This window comes from Lytechinus pictus, chromosome 10 (assembly GCF_037042905.1).
Source record: "Lytechinus pictus isolate F3 Inbred chromosome 10, Lp3.0, whole genome shotgun sequence".
In the NCBI taxonomy this organism is placed as follows: domain Eukaryota; kingdom Metazoa; phylum Echinodermata; class Echinoidea; order Temnopleuroida; family Toxopneustidae; genus Lytechinus; species Lytechinus pictus.
In genome coordinates, this window is record NC_087254.1 from 1,081,976 (window position 1) to 1,103,943 (window position 21,968).

At 34.4% G+C, this 21,968-nt stretch overlaps 1 protein-coding gene across 1 annotated transcript in view; it reads right to left on the reverse strand.

The window, feature by feature from the left end:
- Positions 1-1,781: 1,781 nt before the first annotated feature.
- The window catches only part of LOC129269616 (hyalin-like), a 56,061-nt gene continuing 35,874 nt past the window's right edge, over positions 1,782-21,968 (reverse strand). Inside the window, exons 23-31 of the mRNA XM_064105756.1 lie at positions 21,483-21,602; positions 20,406-20,507; positions 19,212-19,334; positions 17,155-17,282; positions 16,374-16,599; positions 15,779-15,937; positions 14,429-14,470; positions 13,341-13,516; positions 1,782-1,943 (exon numbers count right to left, since the gene is read on the reverse strand). Coding sequence (XP_063961826.1) covers positions 1,782-1,943; positions 13,341-13,516; positions 14,429-14,470; positions 15,779-15,937; positions 16,374-16,599; positions 17,155-17,282; positions 19,212-19,334; positions 20,406-20,507; positions 21,483-21,602 — 1,238 coding nt within the window. The remainder of the gene's footprint in view (positions 1,944-13,340; positions 13,517-14,428; positions 14,471-15,778; positions 15,938-16,373; positions 16,600-17,154; positions 17,283-19,211; positions 19,335-20,405; positions 20,508-21,482; positions 21,603-21,968) is intronic.

The window sequence follows — 21,968 nt, forward strand, 5'->3', positions numbered from 1 at the left end:
ATACAAACTAAAATTTAAATGACTTTATATGAATTACTGTAATTTAACTACGCTAAAGTACGAAAGTGCTGCGCTTCAAACGAGATTTACATGTCTACACTAAATTTCAGATAAAAAAACTAAGTTAATGTGAAATGTCAAATACAACGAAGAAATGTGAAGGTTGATATTATACAAAAATATATACAGTGTATTTCTATACTAAAGTGGGTGGGATCTTGTCTACTATTAATCACGCAAAGCTTAGGTTAAATTAAGATTATCATATCTTTTCCCCCCATTTGAAGGGGTGTTGTGTATACAAACATTGATGCAACTATAATGTATTCAAAGTAATGTTGTGCATGAACAGTTACAGCAGTAGTTACTGCATACATTGTAATCTTACATGTTTAAGTTGAGCTATTGAATTGCACCATCGTGCTTGAGTGAAGCCACACCTAAATGTACAACATTGAATCAGACATTAAACTGGACTCAGAGAGTCAAGATTGAATCTCACTATATCTGCTGTCTACATTGGCTCTAATGTTTCTTCAACAACACTACAAGGGGCAAATTTAAACCAATCACTAACTACCTTTCTTCTGAAAGAAGCAAGACGATCGTCTGCGTTCGCGGAGCGGGAGTGACCGCCCCCTTTCCAGAAAACCTGGGGAGCTTTTCTCAAAAGGGTGGATTGAGGGAGGGGTGTCAAAATAATGCCCCTTTTCGAGACAACCGGGGGATTTTTCACGAAAGGCAGTGCTGAGTTGCCTCTTGCACAAGTTGTTTATTTGTGTGTCTGTGTAAATTTGTGTGAGGGTATGGAGGCTGCATATGAGGTGATGTTGTGTGCACACAAAAAAAAGGAAGGAAAGAAAAAACACAAAGTTTGTGCACTTTCATTTAGGCTTATTTATTTTCAATAGTCTCGGCGGTGCACGCGTCGACCGGGTTCTGCCGTACATGGTAACTATCATATTAGTACTTGCAAGCAGCTTGCAAAGGAAAGCCAGTTTCAAAGTAATTGCTTCAGTGGTGTACAGATGAGGGACTCCGGGCGCTTTGGAATTTCGACATTTTCATTAAAAAAACAAATTTTGTATCAGATTTTGACATGAAAGTATTCAGAAAATGATATCATATTTCACCTTTCTCTCTTTTTTTTCCTTTTATTTCCCTTTTTAGTCGTCATTTTTTAGGGGGAAGCGCCCCAAGCCCCCCCCCCCCCCCCCCATCTGTGCACCTCTACCAGTAGTCTATTAGTATTATATTGTTGTTATCATTTGATGAATAATTTTCATAGAAACGACTGGTTCACAGCCTTTCGTGAAAAGCTACCCCGGTTTTCTCGAAAGGGTGCGGCCGTCCCCGCTCCGCGAACGCAGACGATCGTAACAAGCCTGCAAAATACTAGTATATGGTGCAAAAAACAAACAAGGGTGCATATTTTCGAGTTTTCATGAGGCGTGCAAGATATCACCGCTACTGTGATATTTGGGGTGTAGATATTTCCTGATGTGCACATGGAGTTAAGTCCAGAGAAAAAAAAAGCTTCTACAACGATTTGGAGATGAAGAGAACAGGACACGAATTGCTCTCTGTATGATGTCCATGCTGATAATGAGATGTACGTGTAATCTGACTTAAATCATGAACCATTCTTTAAAAATGCATGTTTGCTATGTGTTCTCCGTATACAATAGTCGATATAGACACCTATGTACATATTTCAGTGTGTGAAGCTGCCGAAGTGTTTCACACAAAAAGTTGACAATTTCGTGACGATCCGCCTTTGACTACTCCTTAAGCTCATCCATGGTCGTAGCGTGGTTCTTTGCATCCATGCTAAAGGCAGACGGATGCTGCTCATCTAGTTGTGGGTTAGGATTGATATAGGTGTGATCGTCCAAGTTAGATTTCTTGAAGAAGACGTCGCGGACTGATGACTGGACAAAGTCCTAGAATAAACCGAGAAATTCAGAAAAAAATAAAAAAATTAGCACTCGCATTCTTCGGAAAGGCGTTTAAACGCAATAGTCCAGTCAATATAGGGTTTGACCCACCACTAATTGCAACACGAGATATTCCACTGCAATGCTTTCAAGGAAGGTCCCCTAAACAACATACTAAAAGTCCCAAGAAATCCAAGCAGTGGAAATTTATGAAATTTGCATATTATGCAAATTAGCCATAAAAAGTTAGAAAAATAAGGAAAATAGCCCAAAGATTACACATTGAGTGTCCAAAACAATTCAATTTGAGCGAGAATTCATGATAAATAACTGTATTCAATGTTTTTTGTCAAACGTGCAAAAAAATCTACCTCATTTGCATAATATGCAAATAAGCATCCTTATATGGAAAAATGTAAAGGTATTGTGATTTTTCTCTCATTATCTGCTTGAAAATGTCATTAATGTTGGAATTTACATGCTGCTATCACTAAGGACGTTGAATACATTTGTATTTAGCTTAGTGTCTGTAGTGTAATTTGCATATTATGCAAATAAAAGTATCTAACATGTTATAAATATTCAAGAAAACACTCTGGTGATACATCCCTCAAAAATTGCAAGTATTTTATCTATTGATATTGAAATATGGCAATACCTTACAGGAAGGTTTCCTAAACACCATATTAAAAGTCCTTAAATATACAATCATATAGGAAAATCACAAAATTTGCATTTTATGCAAATTAGCCATAATAAATTACAAATAAGGAAAATAATCAAAATATTGGAAATCAAGTGCAGAAATCAATACGAATTGAACTGAAGCCCATGATAAGTTTTACAAATTTATTTATTTTTTAAATAAAAAATCGTAAATAAATCTACCTCATTTGCATATATGAGCATCTTTATATGGAAAAAAATCCAGAAATTTTGATTTTTCTCACAAAAACAGTTATGAAAACATTTCAGTCTGGATCAATATGATGTGATCACTAAGAATGGCAAATACATTAATAATCAGCTTAATATCCGAAGTGTAATTTACATATTATGCAAATAAGCATCCAACATTTTATAAACATTCAAGGAACACATAAGTGATACTTTCCTCTAAAATTCCATATAGATTATGTGTATTAACCATGATGACCTTCCCTACACTTCTTGCTTGGTTGATGTTGACTTTTGTCATGAGCAGTTACCCCACTCATATTGTACAATGATGAGTCCATTCTACATAGATCCCACTGCTTGAATGCTTCATTATTTCCATCCAAGTCTTGCTCTCTTCTTGACTTTGTAGAGACTTTGCGTTTCTTGCGAGTATAGTCCACGCTAGCAACTCCTGGATTGCCAAGTGATCAGCACAAGATGTCACACCCGTACAAATAAAAGCCCATTAGCTTCGAATATTTGGTCTTTGTAGCCATGGACCTATTGTAATAGGTCCATGTTGTAGCACACCATTAGCTTATCAACTTGGGGTCCTTGTATTTTAAGCGTTTAACGATAAATCTCCACCCTACATCTCAGAGCTCTTATCTCAGCATAGACCAACACGCAGTCTCAGATCAGCAGCTCAAGCATTGCTGAGGGAATCTCTCAGCCACACAACCTGGGGTGACAGAGCCTTCTACATCTCTGGACCAAAGTTGTGGAATAGCCTTCCCCAATTTATCAGGAGAGCAGAGACCCAATCAACTTTTGAGTCTTACCTGAAGACCTTTCTGTTCCCCACTCCAACATTATCCCAATACAAGAATAACTCACTTGTAGCATTACTAGGACAGTACTTGAACTGAATGATGAAATTTGTGAGATATTTCCTATTTTTGAGCAAGCGCCATGAGCGCCCAGCTGTGGCGGATACCGGCGTTTACAAGAACCCATCATCATCATCACTTGTCTTGGTGGTGAATATGAGTACTTGCTTTGATCACAAGATCTCTGGGCATGCTTAATAAGAGTAACAATGGGCATTTGCCTATACGAGCGACATGAAAGCCATAAATTCATGATGAAGGCCTAAAGTGCATTATAGGCATCTTTCTCAGATACAGGAATCGAGATTAGACGTTCTTGCTGAATCCAGTTGCTGCTTCATGATGAAGCATCCATGTTCTGTTCTTTCCTCTTTGATAAATCTCCTATGGCATCCATCTCCAAATATTAAAGCTATAGTTTCTAAGTAAGTCCTGATATTTATGATAAACATAAATTCCTCAGTGAGACAATGAACAAACCAGATGGAGGACTAAGCCAGATTATTGCCTTTCCAACAAGAGGACACAACATAATGGAACATCCTTAACATCACCATCAAATATCATCCAACATTGATTAGACAGTGTGTACCACTTCCAGGATTTATTTGCCACAATGTGCTACTCATGGGTATACTGTGAGGTTATCCAGAGGAATAAACATTTTATGGTACGACTAAGGATGTTCTTCTGGAGGAATGCTGACTTTAATCACGTTAATAGTGTCATGCAGATGTACTTTGTACAGTCATACAACTCTCTGTACTGAAATCCGACAAGTCGAGCATAGGAGACTGTATGCCAATCAAGAGGACTTTAACAAGAACACACCGTCAACCATGTCTTCTTCCGACACAAGTTGCGCCTCAATGAAACAATGGACATAAGTTATGTCGGAAGATGTCAAGAGTTTTAGAGAAAGGCTAGGAAGGCTTGCACATTTTAGAGCTCCAAAAGCATCAGTAAGGTAAAGCTCAGAATTGCTACAATGCATTAAAGAGGACCATAAGAGGGTTTGTAGACAAGCCTATAATATCATTGGATAGAGGGCGCACTTGGACATGGAGGATTGATTTTTAAACGCTCTGTGTTTTATTTAGGAAAATCCCTCTTAATCCACTTCTACGATAACTCAAGAAAAATGATTTTCTGCCTGTAAGCTGATTCTGACAGTTTTATGTGATATATATTTGTACTTGCTGAACTTCATCTACGGAAAGTGGTCAAAATGCCAGATACTAGATCCCAGACTGGTGCTACGTGTAATACGACAGGCAAGATGGACACGCCCAAAGCTACACTAAGTAAGTCGAAAACTTACGCCACTGCCGAGTCACTGACTGATTTTAGATTGCATTTTGACAATTTTACTTCTAAAATCCTAGAAAAGTTAGATAAAGTTGTTTTCAGCATTTCCGATATCAGAGAAGAGATTAAAGACATGAAATCTACGATATCTATGTTACAAGGAGCGGCAACTGATTCTGCGTCCCGTGTGGAAACCATCGAAAACAAAGTTATTCCTGAATTAATAAGAAAACAAAAAGAATGTGAACAAAACCTGCACGACGCCATCATCGCACAGGAAATTCACGAGAGGAAAAGAAATTTGCTCTTCTATGGTATCGAGAAAAAAACAGATGAAAACGTCGAAGAGGTTGTCCGGAACGTCATCGGATCTCTCGGTCTCCCAGCATCTAAGACGAGCAGGATGATGTTTAATAATGTCCATCGACTGCCTAGAAAGCCGAACGACGACATCAAAACGCCCGACCCCATTATCGCTCGATTTGTTTCGATGTCTGATCGCGATGAAGTATTCAACGTTTTCGATCGGTTACAGCGACGACCAAACGACGACGTAAGCAAGAGTCTTCGCAGCGATTACCCGCGGATCTCGATACGTTCTGACCTACCAGCTGAGCTTAAAAAAATACGCTATCAACTTGAGAAAGAAGCCTATCATCTACGGAAAAACAAAAATGTGTCAACGAGAATCCGACTAGTTGGCGTTAAGCTCATACTCGAATCAAGGCCGAAATCACAAAGCCTCACAACATGGACTAAATATTCGTGAGTATTTGATCTTATCTCAGCTAGCTGCTGCTACCCACTCATCCTACGTTCGAGGTTACTAAATTGTTTTTAAACTGAGACTCATCGTAAATCCGAACTTAAGTCAATCATTGACACCCATGAATACGATTGATGACAGATAGTTTAAATAGTTTTTTACCTGTTGCTATTTGGTGTCCCCAAATCTGTAACTTTTGCTCGGTATAATAAATTATGTGTTTATATATTTGATAATTTCATCAGTGAACCATTAACTATATAACCTTATCTTGAAGTTACTGACCATGCGCCGATCACAAAAATCAATATTGAGGATTGGATTCATGCTTTACTAGTGATATAATGTATATAAATCACCTTTGCATAATCTACTTCTACATCACTTACTAGAAATGACCGACATTGTCATTACAGATTGGCAAGTCTTTTATCTTACAAATTCATTATCACTTCTACAGTATATGCAGGTATCATATCAAAGGTTCAGCTTTAGTTACACTAGGCTATATCCTGACTGACGCAATATCTAATTCAGAATATGACATAGTTATTTCGATTGCAATACTTTTTACATTTTTAACCACATTGCTTTCCTAATTTTCTATTTTTACATTGTAATGAAAACATACTCATCTGTGAAATGATAAAATGTAATTATTTGGTCTTTTCAATTCACTCAATTATCCGATGATTACTGACTTATGGCCATGAATGACCATGCTAGCTAACATCTAGTGTTACTACTTTACATGATACCTAATTCAGAATATGGCATATTTCGGTCGAAATATTTTCACATTTTTTATAACCACACTGCATCCTAAATTGTATGTTGTGCAATTAAAAAAAAGAAAATATGGTGTCACATTCTGTAAAATGATACGATGTCTTTAATTTACTCAGTTATCTGATAACCACTGATTTATGGCCTTGAGTGACCATGCTAGCTAGTGACCAGTTTTATAACTTTAAGTTTTTGAAATCTTACCTTTTTTTCCTACTCACCAGTTTTTATGTTTATTCATACTGTATACTTATCGCCTTTGATGATAGTTTTCCTATTTTCATTGCTGAACATTTTGGCTTTTTATTTAAATTCTAAATGTACTTATGATGTGATTTGTTAATTTATGCTTCACAATTTCTACCATCATAAAAAAGGGGCTCACCTATATATATCAACCTTGCTACAAGTTGAGATTGTTGGGTTTCTAACAGCATTCACTATCACATATAGTATATTTAATATATCTTTCCTGTTTGACAAATTATGTTTTATCATACTTGGACTTTATCAATTATTTATTGTCTTTTCTAGATTGTACAAGTCTTGAGATACAATGTACAACCTTATATTGAGCTGCGTGTTTATCCACATCAACTTAGTTCTGTCTGCTTAGCTGTGTTTATTATTATCTAAAGTGATTTCTCTTTAACATGATATTTTTCATAAATCTTTTGACATAACATCCATTACAGTCAATAGTGGTTAACTGGTGTACACACATGCATGTATGCATGCACTGTCGTTTTTATGCAATGCTACATTGTAAAAAGCATGTTGTATATTGTTGCTTTTTTTATTTATTACATCACACATCATGAGAGCTCTTTATAAACCACATACCAATGATTGCATGCCAGTTTCTAGACAGACCTTCTGTTGTTGATCTTAAATTTTTAAACATACATTTTCCTGTCAATTCATCTCATTTGCAGACTCGTGTCACTGGAGTTCTATTGTCATTCAGTTGATACAAACTTTTTATTATTCTTGAATACTCAATCTATTACGTCTTACATATAAAAAATAAGGTTGAACTGTTTTTTTTTTCCCAGCATCGTTGTAACTTGGTAACACTGTCATTATAACTATTATCTGAATGCATTCTTCCTTTCATAGACCAAACCTTACCTACCACCTTGAATGGCATTGTACCAATGAATCTATACTTACTTCATATGACACTTACTACAGTGCATTACTCAGGCTTGAAATCGCATGCTAATTATGTTGTGGTTTGGGTAGAGTGGATTTTCCTCCCAAGACAGTTGTTTTATACCAGACTCTTATTCGGATTACTTTTTTTTTTTTTTTTTATTCTTATAGTATTTTTTGTAACTTTGTACTCTCCTGCAACAGCCTTTCCACCTTTTTTTTCCTTTTCCTCTCTCATATGAGGGGCGATAATTTCCTCTGCCACAATTGTTTTAAAGTCCAGTCTCTTGAAGACAACGCATATTGTGTTCCATGCAACTCGCAAATATTTCCTTTCAACCATTACGTAGATGATGACTCATTTTTATTATGTATACTCACCTTCTTTCATCTAGATAGATGTATCGATGAGGATAGATACCACTCCTTGTCTGTTAACCCTTTTAATCTAAATATCAAATATACTGATTTCAACAATTCTCCGGTAATTATGGATTCACTCTCCAGCGATGACAATGTAACTAGTGAATCGTGCAATTATTTATTTTCTGATGATTTCGCACAAATATACAAGGCTACTCCAGATAATTTTTCCATATTACATATAAACTCAAGAAGTCTCATTCGGAATTACGATGATTTGCAACTACTCCTTCGTTCATTGAATTACAATTTCACTGTTATCGGAATTTCCGAAACATGGTTTCGAAAAAACATATCAGTTCATTTGTTTAATATTGATGGATATTCACTTATTCACGTTGACAGACTTAACAAAAAAGGCGGTGGAGTAGCCTTGTATATAAGAGATGATGTCGATTACCATCTATGCTCTAATTTATCCCTCAGTAGAGACCATTGTGATACTATTTTTATTGAAATACAGTTAAAAGATAGATGTAAACCAATATTGGTTGGTTGTATCTATAGGGTACCAAATACAGATATTAACGCATTTAATGCAACACTTACGAATTTGTTATTAGATATAAATTCCTCTAATATTGATTTATACATAGTTGGAGATTTTAATATAAATTTACTCAATCACGATATTGATCGCAAAACAAATGAGTTTTTAGATATAATGTTTACCCATGGATTATTTCCTTGTATAAACAAGCCAACTCGAGTAACAAGGCATTCTGCTACCCTGATAGATAATGTATTCACCAATTGTATCCACAAGAACAATACTTGTGGTATTATTTATTCGGATCTCTCGGACCATTTTCCTATATTTTGCCTGAGTAATAATATATCCCTGCCTCTCCATACAATCAGTAGCAAAGTCCGGAAATTTACAAGAGAAAATATTTCAAGATTTAAACAAAAGTTAAGTACAACTAATTGGAATGCTATTTATAGCAATGAAGATATTAACATGTCATATAACTTATTTATTCATAAGTTCAGCTCCCTGTACGATGACTCTTTCCCCCTTGTAAAACCTAAACAGAAAAGAAACAACAAACCCTGGATTACACATGGCATTTTGAAATCCATTAATAAAAAACAAAGATTATACTATCGGTATACAAAAAATGGTGACGCTCGGACTCGATTAAAATATGTTGAATATAAGAATTTATTAACATGTGTTATTCGACGAAGCAAAAGGATTTACTACGAAAATTTATTCAGTAAAGTGAGGGGTGATATGAAAAAAACCTGGTCGAGGATAAACAATATATTAGGTAAAAGAAAAAACAAATTACCATCTTATATGTATTTCAATCAGGAAAAGATCTCGAAGAAGTCAACTATTGCTGAAGTATTCAATAGTTATTTTATCAATATTGGAAAGGTAACTCAAGAAAAAATCCAAACTTCTTCATCGCATTTTTGTGATTATTTATGTAACCATGTACCCAAATCACTATTTTTTAATCCAACGTCGAATACCGAAATACTTAATGTTCTTTCTTCCATGAAATCGTCAGTTGCTCCGGGCTCTGATTCAATAGCAGCTCGTGTTGTTAAGGAATGCATTCACACTATTATCAATCCTCTTTGTCATATCTTCAATGAATCACTTTCTCATGGTATTGTTCCCGACAAACTAAAAACAGCTGAGGTAATTCCAATTTACAAAAAGGGTGACAAACATGACATTGCTAACTACAGACCAATTGCATTATTGCCCTTTTTCTCCAAACTGTTGGAAAAAATTGTTCACAGTAGACTTTACAAATTTCTTTCCATTAATAATATTTTAATACCCCAGCAGTTTGGATTCCGGAAGAACTTCTCAACCGATCTCGGTGTATTGAATCTATTTAATGTGATATCTGATAAAATAGACATTGGAAATTTCTGCCTAAGTGTTTTTATGGACCTATCTAAGGCCTTTGACACCATTGATCACAACATTTTGCTAAAAAAACTAGAATTTTATGGAATCAGAGGGGTCCCACTCCAATGGTTTTATAGTTACTTATCACACAGAAATCAATATGTGGTGATCGATGGTGTCAGATCCCATTTTAGTAATGTATCATGTGGAATTCCACAAGGATCTGTATTAGGCCCACTTCTTTTTCTTGTTTACATAAATGACATTACTAATTGTTCATCAAGTCTTAACTTTTCTCTATTTGCTGACGATACCACTGTTTCAATATCACACAAAAATATACATCATCTTATATCGTTAGCAAATATTGAATTGGATAAATTAAACAAATGGTTTGCTTGCAACAAATTATTTCTTAATCTTGAGAAGACCAAATATATGATTATTCGAACAAAAGGAAAGAATGTCCCATTTAATCTTCCTGATGTTCATATTGGTGGTAATCTCATCACACGGGTTGATAATATACAATTCCTTGGTGTGACTTTAAACGAACATCTCTCTTGGAAATCTCATATTATTTCTATTAGTACAAAGATGTCAAGATCCATTGGTGTTCTGTCCAAGTTACGACATTATGTTCCTAAATCAATTTTGATTACTTTATATAATAGCATCATACTACCCCATTTGAATTATTGCAATGTTGTCTGGGGCTACACCTTCAAATCACACTTAGATAAACTACGTATTTTACAAAAAAAAATAGTTCGCATTATTTCAAACGCTCCCTATCGCACTCATACAAAGCCTCTGTTTTCTCAACTGAACATAATGCCAGTACAGGACTTGATATCATTTAATTCCCTCGTATTCATGTATAAATTTTATGCTAAAATCTTGCCTCCTCTTTTCAATGACATTTTTGTCCCAAATTCTACAATACACTCTCATTTTACTCGCCAAAGCAACCAAATTCATCTACCCTTAGTTCGATCAACTATATCTTTAAATTCCTTTAAAATCTGTTTTCCTAAGTTATGGAATAACCTCCCCTCTGACATAAAATCCAGTTCAACTCTTTCTAGGTTCAAGAGACTTATCAGAAAACATTATCAGTTATCATGTGCTTAAAAAACGTTCTGCCAATTATTTAATTAATTATTTGTTATTTTCTCATTGAAAGTCCCCCCCCCCCCTCCTTCTTTTTTTTTAATTTTAATTTTTATTTATTTATTTATTATTATTTTTTTTTTTTTTTTTTTTTTTTTTTTTTTTTTTTTGGCTGTTGCATCGGTGTACTTAGTGTAATTATTATTATTTGTTGTATGTATTTTTAGTGTATATTTTAACTCGGTGGCCCCTTTTTATAAGCTCTGCTTTCTCCGGGGTCACCAAACCATCATTCTATTAAGTTTAGTATTTGTATATTATCTATATTGGTATGTATTTATGAAATTGTTTGTACATGATGATGGTTGAATAAATGAATTGAATTGAAAAAAAAAAAAAAAAAACATAATTTGTTGACCGGGTTGACAATGATCCAGGCTGTAACAATTAGCATGTTGGGAGCCCTTAATATCAATAGCTATGACTACATTGGAATATCATTATTAAAGGAAGGCAAAGATTTTTAGTCTTAGTATTCACCACTGATCATGATGATGATGACGCTGAAGTCCTGGGACCCAGTCCTGACCCAGATATGGCCAGATAACATATTGTTTAGTCAAGCAGGTGTAGCCAGACTACTGAAGAAATTGTTAAAGAAAACAACCTGCATGAAGCTACTAGGCCAGACGGAATCTCTGCTGCACTTCTTAATGAGACTACTCATCAGATCTTACCTGCCATAAGTTTGCTTTTCCTGGCCTCCTTTTATCATGTTTATGCGGTGAAATTTCAAGAAAGTCTAAGTCGTTCCCAACCATATATGAAAGGGTTGTCAACTCTAACAAACTACGCACCAATTCAAACACTGTGCTTTGTTCTTGCCAATCCCATCATCTTGTCAGACTAACGCTTAGGAAGCAAAGAATATATTTCCAGTATTTGTCCTTGAATATAAATCATATTAGGATAAATTTGAATGCTTAGTGATAGCAGCATATTAATTTGAAAAACTGAAATGTTTTCACTGCAGTCAATGTGATAAAAATCAAAATTTCTTGACATTTTCCATATAAGGTTACTTATTTGCATAATATGCAAATGAGGCAGATTAGCTAGCTTTCTTAAATAAAGACATTGCACTTATTTATTCATCATGAACTTTTGTTCAAAATTACTTGCTGTGGACATTTAATTTAAGTAATCTTTGGAATAATTTCCTCATTTTCTATTTTTTTTAAATGGCTAATTTGCATAATATGCAAATTAATTTTCAGGCATTGTGATGAATTATCATGCTTAGTGATATAGTAGCATATTAATGTCAACATTAATGAAATGTTTTCAAGCAGTCTATATGAGAAAAATCACAATATTTTGACATTTTTTCCATATAAGGATGCTTATTTGCATAATATGTAAATGAGGTAGAAATTTTTGCACTTTTGATTAAAAACATTGAATTCAGTTATTTATCATGAATTTCCATTCAAATGAAATTGTTTTGGACATTTAATTTGTAATCTTTGGACTATTTCCCTTCTTTTTCTAATTTTTCATGGCTAATTTGCATAATATGCAAATTTCATAAATTTCCACTACTTGGATTTCTTGGGACTTTTAGTATGTTGTTACGGGGACCTTCCTGGAAAGCATTTCAGTGGAATATCTCGTGTTGCAATTAGTGGTGGGTTACCCCCCTATTCTGGCTAGATTGACTGGACTACAAGTCGAAATATCAACCGCAATCCCAAATGCGCGCATTCGACTGGTTGAAACAAGTTGGTTATAATTTATCATAATTTCTGTAAATTGAAAAAAAAATCATTATAATTTATCAAAAAGGTGATTCTAGCGTTCAAAGATCATCTCATAAAATGAGTAAATAAACATTACAATTATATGACGTCAATATCACTGGCAAGAATACGAGCGACATATGTCAGTATGGTAAATGAGAGTAAATTGAGCATTAATTATGCTATTTTTATCTTGAATTGTCATACATATAAGATATCACTTATTTTCGCTTTATGAAACTTAAAAGAAAAGGATACGGTCATTATTCATTAAAGTTGTTCATTACTCATGTTCATGAAAATAAAGTGGAATAGGCCCGAACTTCAAAGCCAATCCTAAACGTAAACCTAATATATCATTTTTTTTTTAAATGAGTATATGGCACAGAAGAAAATGTCGCGTTTTATTACCTCGGGATTTTTGACTTCATTGGCCTTCTCTTGTACAGCAGTCCGTTTCTTCACCTTGTATTTTTCACGGTGAATGCGAATAAGGTTGAAGCAAAACACGATCAAGACGAGAAGGATTATGATGGCAATGCTTGAGACTATACCGATAAAAATATTCCTCTTATCGAAACCAGTTCCTGGTATCACGAGTGGGTGGGATAGAAGAAAAGAATAAAAGCGTTATTACAAAACTGGTTAATTACTTGACTAATGAACATTAAAAAGTTTGAAGACAAAAATGACTTTAGCTACTTGATATAAATGTTCATGTAAATAGTGATTGTTTATTCACTTTTTGGTCGATAAAACTTGAAAAAATTTACTCGGAGAATCAGTCTATTTGGGAGTCACACTCCGATACGAGTAAACAATGCCAAGTGATAAGGTGAGATGTGTCCCTTTGCGTAAACTTATTGATCACATCTGACCCGCCCCCCTCCCCCATTCTTCGGATGCTATGTTTGATTCAATTTCTGTTTATTTAATCTGGCAAGTAATGTGGACCCAGTGGCCCGTATTCTGAAATCAGGTTTAACATATACCATGGTCTAACTCTGTGTTAAAATTATGGAGAGCCAAAAACTTAAAAAATCCGCTTATATTGTATTTTTTTTAAATATTTGCTTCTTTATTTCCCTTTGCTTTCATAATGAAAAAAATCAGTTATCATTCTGAGACAGTTAATGAACATGTACTATTAAGGATTTGTCCCCCAAATTTGCCCTTCGTAATTAAACTACAGTTCGGAAAACGGGCCAATGGCTCAACTACCGGTTCAAATTTACCATGAATTTGAAGAGTGAAAGTTAGCAGCAAACTTCCATCTTTTTATGTATCATAGATGTCGATGTGATTAAAGTAGTTGAAATGAATTGAGAAAAACCACATGAGAACATCTGCACGAGTGTTTTAACACCATAATGCTATACCAACGGTAAGCTTAACTCTCCTGTTTTTCTTTGCCAGACTGGTTGGGGTTTTCTTTTAATCCTAACGGTATAAATACACGAGTGGCAATCTAACGAACAACATGACAATTTGATATTTACCTGGTTCCTTGTCTATCCCTGATGGTGTCGTTGATGTTTTATCTATGAAATAATTAATATCAAATATGTATTTTTTAAAATAATTTTCGTGAATGCCAACAGTATAAGGGACAAGTCCACCCCAACAAAAGCTTATTTGAATAACAAATCAAACAACCATAACACTGAAAATTTCATCAAATTCGGATGTAAAATAAGAAAGTTATGACATTTTGAAGTTTCGCTTAATTTCACAAAAAAGTTACATGCACATCCTGGTCGGTATGCAAATGAGGAGACTGATGACGTCATCCTCTCACTATTTCTCCTGTATTTTATTGTATGAAAAATGAAATATTCTAATTTTGTCCTCATTGTCAAGTAAAACGATTAATTCCTCCCTAAACATGTGGAATTAGCATTGTTTAATAATATATGGTTCAGTCAATAATCAAACAATAAAAAACAAAAGAAATACTAGTAGTGAAGGACATCATACATTCTCTCATTTGCATGTGATTAAATTGTGCATATAACTATTTTGTGAAAAATAAGCGAAACTTACTGCTTTAAACTGTCATACCTTTTTTATTTTACACGTGATTTTGATGAAATTTTCAGCATTAAAGCTATGAAAGCTATTTCCAATGACATCCCATCGGTCGGTGTGGAGTCGGTTTCGGACAGCAGATCGTCCTCACATTCAGACCGGACGAAAAATTGCAAATATGTCGTTTGCCCAGAGTCCAAGACGACACTGCTGTTTTGGTTCACCGATTTTCGACAAAGACTGCTTTGTCATGAAGGGCGTTTGTCAGTAGATTATCTACGTTCCAGAAAGCGTGTGCGTAGTATTACGAAAATTTCCTATTTTTAGTTGCCAGTCAACATGACATAAAATCGTTTGTCTAGCAGGAATGATAAAAAAGAATAAACACCACCATCGCCATGATTGGATGGCACCAACTGTAAACAAACGTTGGCCAGCCTTCTCGACATATGACACCAAGGTGTGGTACACGGCACCCTCGTTACTAACTAGACCAATTAGAACAAACTTTCAATCATGATTTCTTTTCTAACAAATATTGATATTAACGAACGTAGAGGGCGTGAACACAAAGCAACACTGCAAATTTTTGATGCTCGCCACGTTCGTTTATTCAATAACTGAAAAATTTGTGCAAAGGTAATAATGGTAAGTAGGGTTCAGTCCAATTATAAAACAAAAATAATGGAGATGAAAAAAATATTTTTTTCTTCTTCTAAAGAGTGAAGCTTTTGAATCTGGTTAATGGTAGACGTGAATGCTAAGCATGAATGCTTAAAGTAATAAGCCCATCTTCAATATTTTAAAAAAAAATCAATTACCTTCCATGCAGTAGCGTCCAGGTAGTGATTCCGGAAACATGTCCCTATAGCCTTCCATACACAAGCAGATATAATCCCTCTCATCTTCATTCAAACACACAGCATTAACGGAACAGTCGTTTAACTCTGGCATACTGCATGGATCCCTGTGGGTTATTTCTATAAACATAATAATATATGAAAATCCAAGTTTCAGTTATGGTAGGCTACTTGACTGGATAATTCATCTTGCAGGTCGAAAAAAAACTTATAATAATAATTGGAATAAAATTTACAGTATGTCGAGAAAAATCGATGTCGTATCCGCTTCGAGGATCTGTACTTTACAATAAATTGAGAGTGTGCAGTGCAAGAAAAAAACCCGGGTACATTTTATTTAAACAAGTGATCCAGTTTTATGTTTCTTTAATTATGAATAATTTTATTCCCGGAAAATTCATAATGTGAATTAACTTGGGTTTTCAGTGAACACGAATAATTTACAAATATATTGATGTGAATACATATGTACATATTTTTCAAACTTAATCACTGAAAACACCCACCCCCCTCCTCAAAAAAAGGTGGAAAGGGTCGTATGACAGTACGTTCATACCATGAACAGTGACAGAGTCTCGTCGAATTAATAATCCGTGTGAACCATCAGAGAAGCGAGTTGAAGATTCATTGGGCATTAGAACGTTCTTCAGATCAATCTCAGTACCGTCGAATTCTTTCCCCACGTAAACAGTTATCTCGCACATCAGACTGCCTAGGAAGAACCCATCCACTTCTATGCCGATGACACCAGGCATTCCAGAAGCCTCAAAGGCTAGAGGTAACTGCGAAATAGAAGGGAAAATCGAAGAATTTTGAGGTTAAAATCACAAACAGTCTTTAATCTCCATATTGAAACATTTGCAAGATACTAGTCACGTTTATGGGTGGTGCTTATAATCGATTTTTACTCATTAATGGCAAATTGGTATATTGTATGAAAGAACATTACGTCGGTGACTTTGATATTGATATTGACTCTATTTTACATATTTCATATAATTATGAACACAATACAAAAACAATATAACATCCAAAGAAATAACATTGTATGAAAAATAGGACATGGCAGCCTTCATCTAAATTAAATAATACAGCGATTTGAAACCACCAAAGACTATTCAAAATATGGTGAAATATCAGGGAACCTGCATAAAAAAGCAAAGCCTGATAGATCTGCAGGATCTTTTAGCTTCATTACCTGTTCAGTTTAGTTCGTAAAATTTTGTTAATAATCAACATCGCTATAGTCAATTTCAATAGTGCAACTACTATAACCCACATTAATGTAACTCATGCTGAAATTTCCCCTCTCAGTTTGCAATTGATAATCAACTCACAAGACCCGTGACGGCATCTGAACCTTCCTGAAAAGCGAGGCTGGTAGGATCAGCAAAGGATGGGTTAAAATCCACCGGAGAGCCACCCAGCTCATCGATAGTGAACACCGAGGAAAAAGTTCGAATTCCTTTCAGTTTCAGGAAGAATAAATAGAAATACTAAAATGTTAATGCTGTCATGAGACACAAAGCATCCGTTTAAGCAAATTTTGATAATCTTTAACAAGAATACTCTAAAAACATTGAGTAATATTTTACCCAATATTGGGTAGAAAGGGAACATACATGTTTGTTAGGTATTTTTTTACCCCATATTTGGCAAAATGCATGTTTAAGGGGTAAATTTCAACGCAACATTGCGTAAAATTTACAAAATATTTAGTATGTTTTTACCCAACCAACATGCATGTTCCCAGTTTACCCAATATTGGGTAAACATTTTTAGAGTGAACGCATTGCAGACCAATGTCGTTGAGTAAGGAAATTCTGATTTAATGATAAAGGATTTCATCATATGAGATCTGACATATATAAGATCGGTGTTGAAATTTATTTTGAAAAAAAAAAAAAATATTTGTATTAAAAAATATGTTTATTATAAGAGATCTGGGCTCCATAACACGAAGGTTTGCAATCAAATACCAATGACCAATCAAGATCCTAATTGCATGCGCTCAAGATCATTTCTGTTTGGGGGGGATCGAAGCAAGAGGTTGAGCTAAAACTGTCAAAAGCTCTTAGGGATTTGGACTCTTGGCTCAATAAAAACAATTTGATTTTGAATAGTGACAAGACCAAAACGATGCTACTAGGATCAAAACAAAAGCTAAGGTCACTAGACAGCAATATGCTATCGATAGTGTTAAATGGATGTCAATTGGAATGTGTAAATGAATATAAATGTTTAGGAGTTATCATAGATAACAATCTCGACTTTAAAAAACACGTTGACAGCATATCTTTAATTGTAAAACAAAAACTAGGAACTATTCGCCGCTGTAAACAGTATTTTGATAAAGCACAATTGAATAAGCTGTATTGGGCTTTTGTAATGCCCCATATAATGTATTGCTGTACCGTCTGGTCGGAAAGATCTTAAATTAATCACAGTAAGTTAGAGAGATTACATAAGAGGGCAGCATACATGGTATCTAACTTCTCTTGGGAAACTCCATCTGAACAAATTTTCAAAATATTATCCTGGCCCAAAATACGCAATGTCTTTTTTAGAGCATCTCGCTTAATGGTTCATAAATGTTTACACGAAGCTGCTCCCCAGGTGCTTTGTGATAAGTTTATTTATATAGAGAAAATATCCTCCCGAACAACTAGAAGCACAAATAAGATGATAATCAGGGTGCCATATGCTCGTACAACCTTTTATCAGAAATCATTTTTTGTCACAGGCCCATTACATTGGAATAAACTACCCGAACACCTCCGATTCATAGAAAACATTAAACAGTTCAAACGGGAAATGGCTAAATGGGAAAAAACCTTTAATATGTAATAGGGACTAATGGTGGAATCTATTTTATTCTTTCTCCTCATTTTGTACATATTTTATCTCTTTTCATGTGTATATAATGTTTTCGTTTAGTTTTAGGTAACATCTGTACAGTATCATATTTTATTTGTTCTGTTATTTTCCATAGTTAATTATGCTTATTTCATTTCATTTTTTTTTCAATATTAGTATTTATGCTCTATTCTTTGTTTATAATTGAATATGTTACCATGTTTTATATTTGTGTTTGTTCACGAAGGGCCTCAACGAAAACCAGCTTGTTGCTGATTGAGCTACCCTTCTTTTAAATATTTGAAATAAATAAATCATAATTGCATGCGCGCTCTGTTTCAAATACTGACCAGGAACCAATCAGTGCGGTTCTTTCATATTTGCAATTCATCGCAAACCTTGAAGACGGTGGTATTGGTACCCCTAGTGGTCCTCAATAACCAACTTGAAGAAATACATCGTACTGCCTTTGATTTTGAAAATCATGCATTTGGAGTTCAATTGAGTCAATTGCTTACACCCTGCTATTATAGCTTACTTGGCACACAAAGACCTGTCCAGAAACTCCTCTCTCGATCTGGTCTGCAGTCACACTGAAATCCTCCACCTGTTGTTGATACACAGACCTCGGTTTCGATATCACATTGTGGAGAACAAGGACCTGTCAATTTCAAGAACAAAAAACCCAGATAAACTGAAACATCAGACATCATAAGCCCCTTTTAGTATCATTTACCTTTATAAAATGCCAAGTTACACATAGCGGTTGAAAACTTAACAAACTCTGGTTTTATTTTAGGTTCCACATACCTCACTTTTGCAATTATGGTAAAGTACATGTGTGGGTGTGTTTGTAAATGTGGGTGCGTTGGTGTGCGAGGGTGTGTGTGTATGCGTTTTGAATTTATCGCTAATTATTTGTTATTGCAACCATTTTTTTTATATGGTTCAATAGGACTTGATGTGTGAAATAAAAAAATAATAATAACTAACCAAAATGTTTCTCTTGCATGTCCCATACCAAATCGTAAACATTTTAACAGCGCAACTAGTAAGACGGAAATATAAGATTCCACTCTAATAGAGATTCATTTTCTTTATTGTAATATACAATTCGTTTATTCCTCTTTAACACTGATGTTACGTTGTTCTTATTTGTAATGATCTTAACCCTTTAACATTTTATAGTTTTAGACATACATTAATACCTTATTGTTATTGTTTCATCCGATTTTCTATATATTTCCTATGCTAGAATTAATTCAATACTATTATTTCAGTGTTTTTTCATCAGTGAATGAATTATACAATTAGTAGTGTTGTAATTAGTAACTGTTCAGTTTTAATAACTTAAATATTTCAGTTTTATTCATGTTATCATTTAAGTAAAAATATTTGTTTGTTTATGTTATCAAGCATTGTTATCTTTGACTCAGATATTGACTGTATTTCCATTTTTGATATGATGATTTATGTTGTTCTTTATGTTTTCATCAAGTCATTGATGAAAACCAGTTTTATGCTGATTTTTTGTACCTGAATAAATTTTTATGTTCTAATACATAATCATTGTATATGCCTTGGAACCTTTGAAAAAAATCATTACAAATATCTCAGTTGTAAACCATGTCTATATCAGTAGGTATTTCTGAATATCTAGACATCAGTAAGTAATGTTCCCGCTTGATAATACTCATTTGCTTAACTATTACAATAATGGTTAAATACTTACTTTGGCACAATCCTCCCTGAAGGATAAAACCTTCTAGACAGGTGCACTGTTCATTCACACAAACCTGAGAAGATCCGCACTGGACCCCAGCACAAAATAAACCTTTTTTAAAAAAAAAATAATAATACATAAACAATATTTTTAGATACAATATATTAAGAGTTGAAATATAGCTCATATTATTCTTGCTACGTAGCTCATGCACTATTTCAAGATTAGAATACGATCATTTTTTTGGTTAAGTGCATCAGATCTCAAGTAGTTTAATGACGTTACGGTATAATTAAGTTCCCTCCAAATTATATAAATTATACTTAAATGAATACCGAGAACGGTTTAGTAGCAAAAACAGTAATGCTAAAACTAAGTGAACCCCACCGGAAAATGAACATATTTCAAGTGTTTAAGTTCTTCCATGTTTTTTTTTTATTTAATTGTGAAGTCAGGTGATAAAATATTAAATTCAACAAAGTTTGTTTCTCTCGGCTCGCCGAAAATTGTAGTGGTGTTGTCGTCTCTATTCGACACTAAGCGTGAAGGAGTGCATTTTGTTGTCGGGTTTATCAACTTTTTAGCACCAATGTAAATATTATTTTCTTTTGCTTTCATGTAAGATGACGATTTCGGATAAATTCATTTGTTATATCATTTAATTAAGTAAATAAATTCGGATTTCAAGTAAAATCTGAAAAATCATCTGTTGTTCCAGGACCGTTGCACAAATCGTTTCTTAATTTGGATAAAAAGTTCAATATGTTTGTCCCAATCACCTGATCTGAATACAAAGTGGGGGAGAGCATTTATCTCTTCGGGTCCCTCGCTATGGAATTACCTCCCACGAGAGATCCGGGATAGCAAGTGTGTCTTAACATTCAAGATTAAGTTAAAAGCTTACCTCATTAACTCAGTTTATCAATGATTTTTTGTAACTTGTAATTTTGTTTGCTCGCTGTTTTACTTATGCGCCTTGAGCATCTCCTACGAGATGGGTATGGCGCCTAATAAATCGCATTATTATTATTGTCATATAGAGGGGAAATCCGATGAAAATGGAATGAGTTGAAACGTATTTCTTACTTTGTTCACAGGCTGGCCCTGTGAAACCTGGTCCACATAGACACGTCACACGGTTGAACCCGGCCACACAAGTACCTCCGTTCGCACAGGGGTCCGGCGTGCAGGAAATAGTCGCAGACTCTATCCGTAAAACAATCGTTACCCACAACTTTAAAATTACATAGCGACAATTCATCATTGAATACTTATGATACGAATATCGTTGTACTATTACATAGGTAAACTCCATTTTGAATGCTAAAATGAAGATTGAATTTTATGTGTAGGATTATGATCACATTATTTAAAAAAGCATTATATTATATTTCCTACATCCAAGATAAAGACATGACAATATTTATGCTAATCTGGTCATAAATATTTGTGTCTTCTATCACCACTCATGAGCAGAGAAAAACATATGGTTCCCGAATGGAGCTTGCTGAAAGGGGAAGTTCACCCTGACACAAAGTTTAATGTAAAAATATAAGAAAAATATAAAAAAAA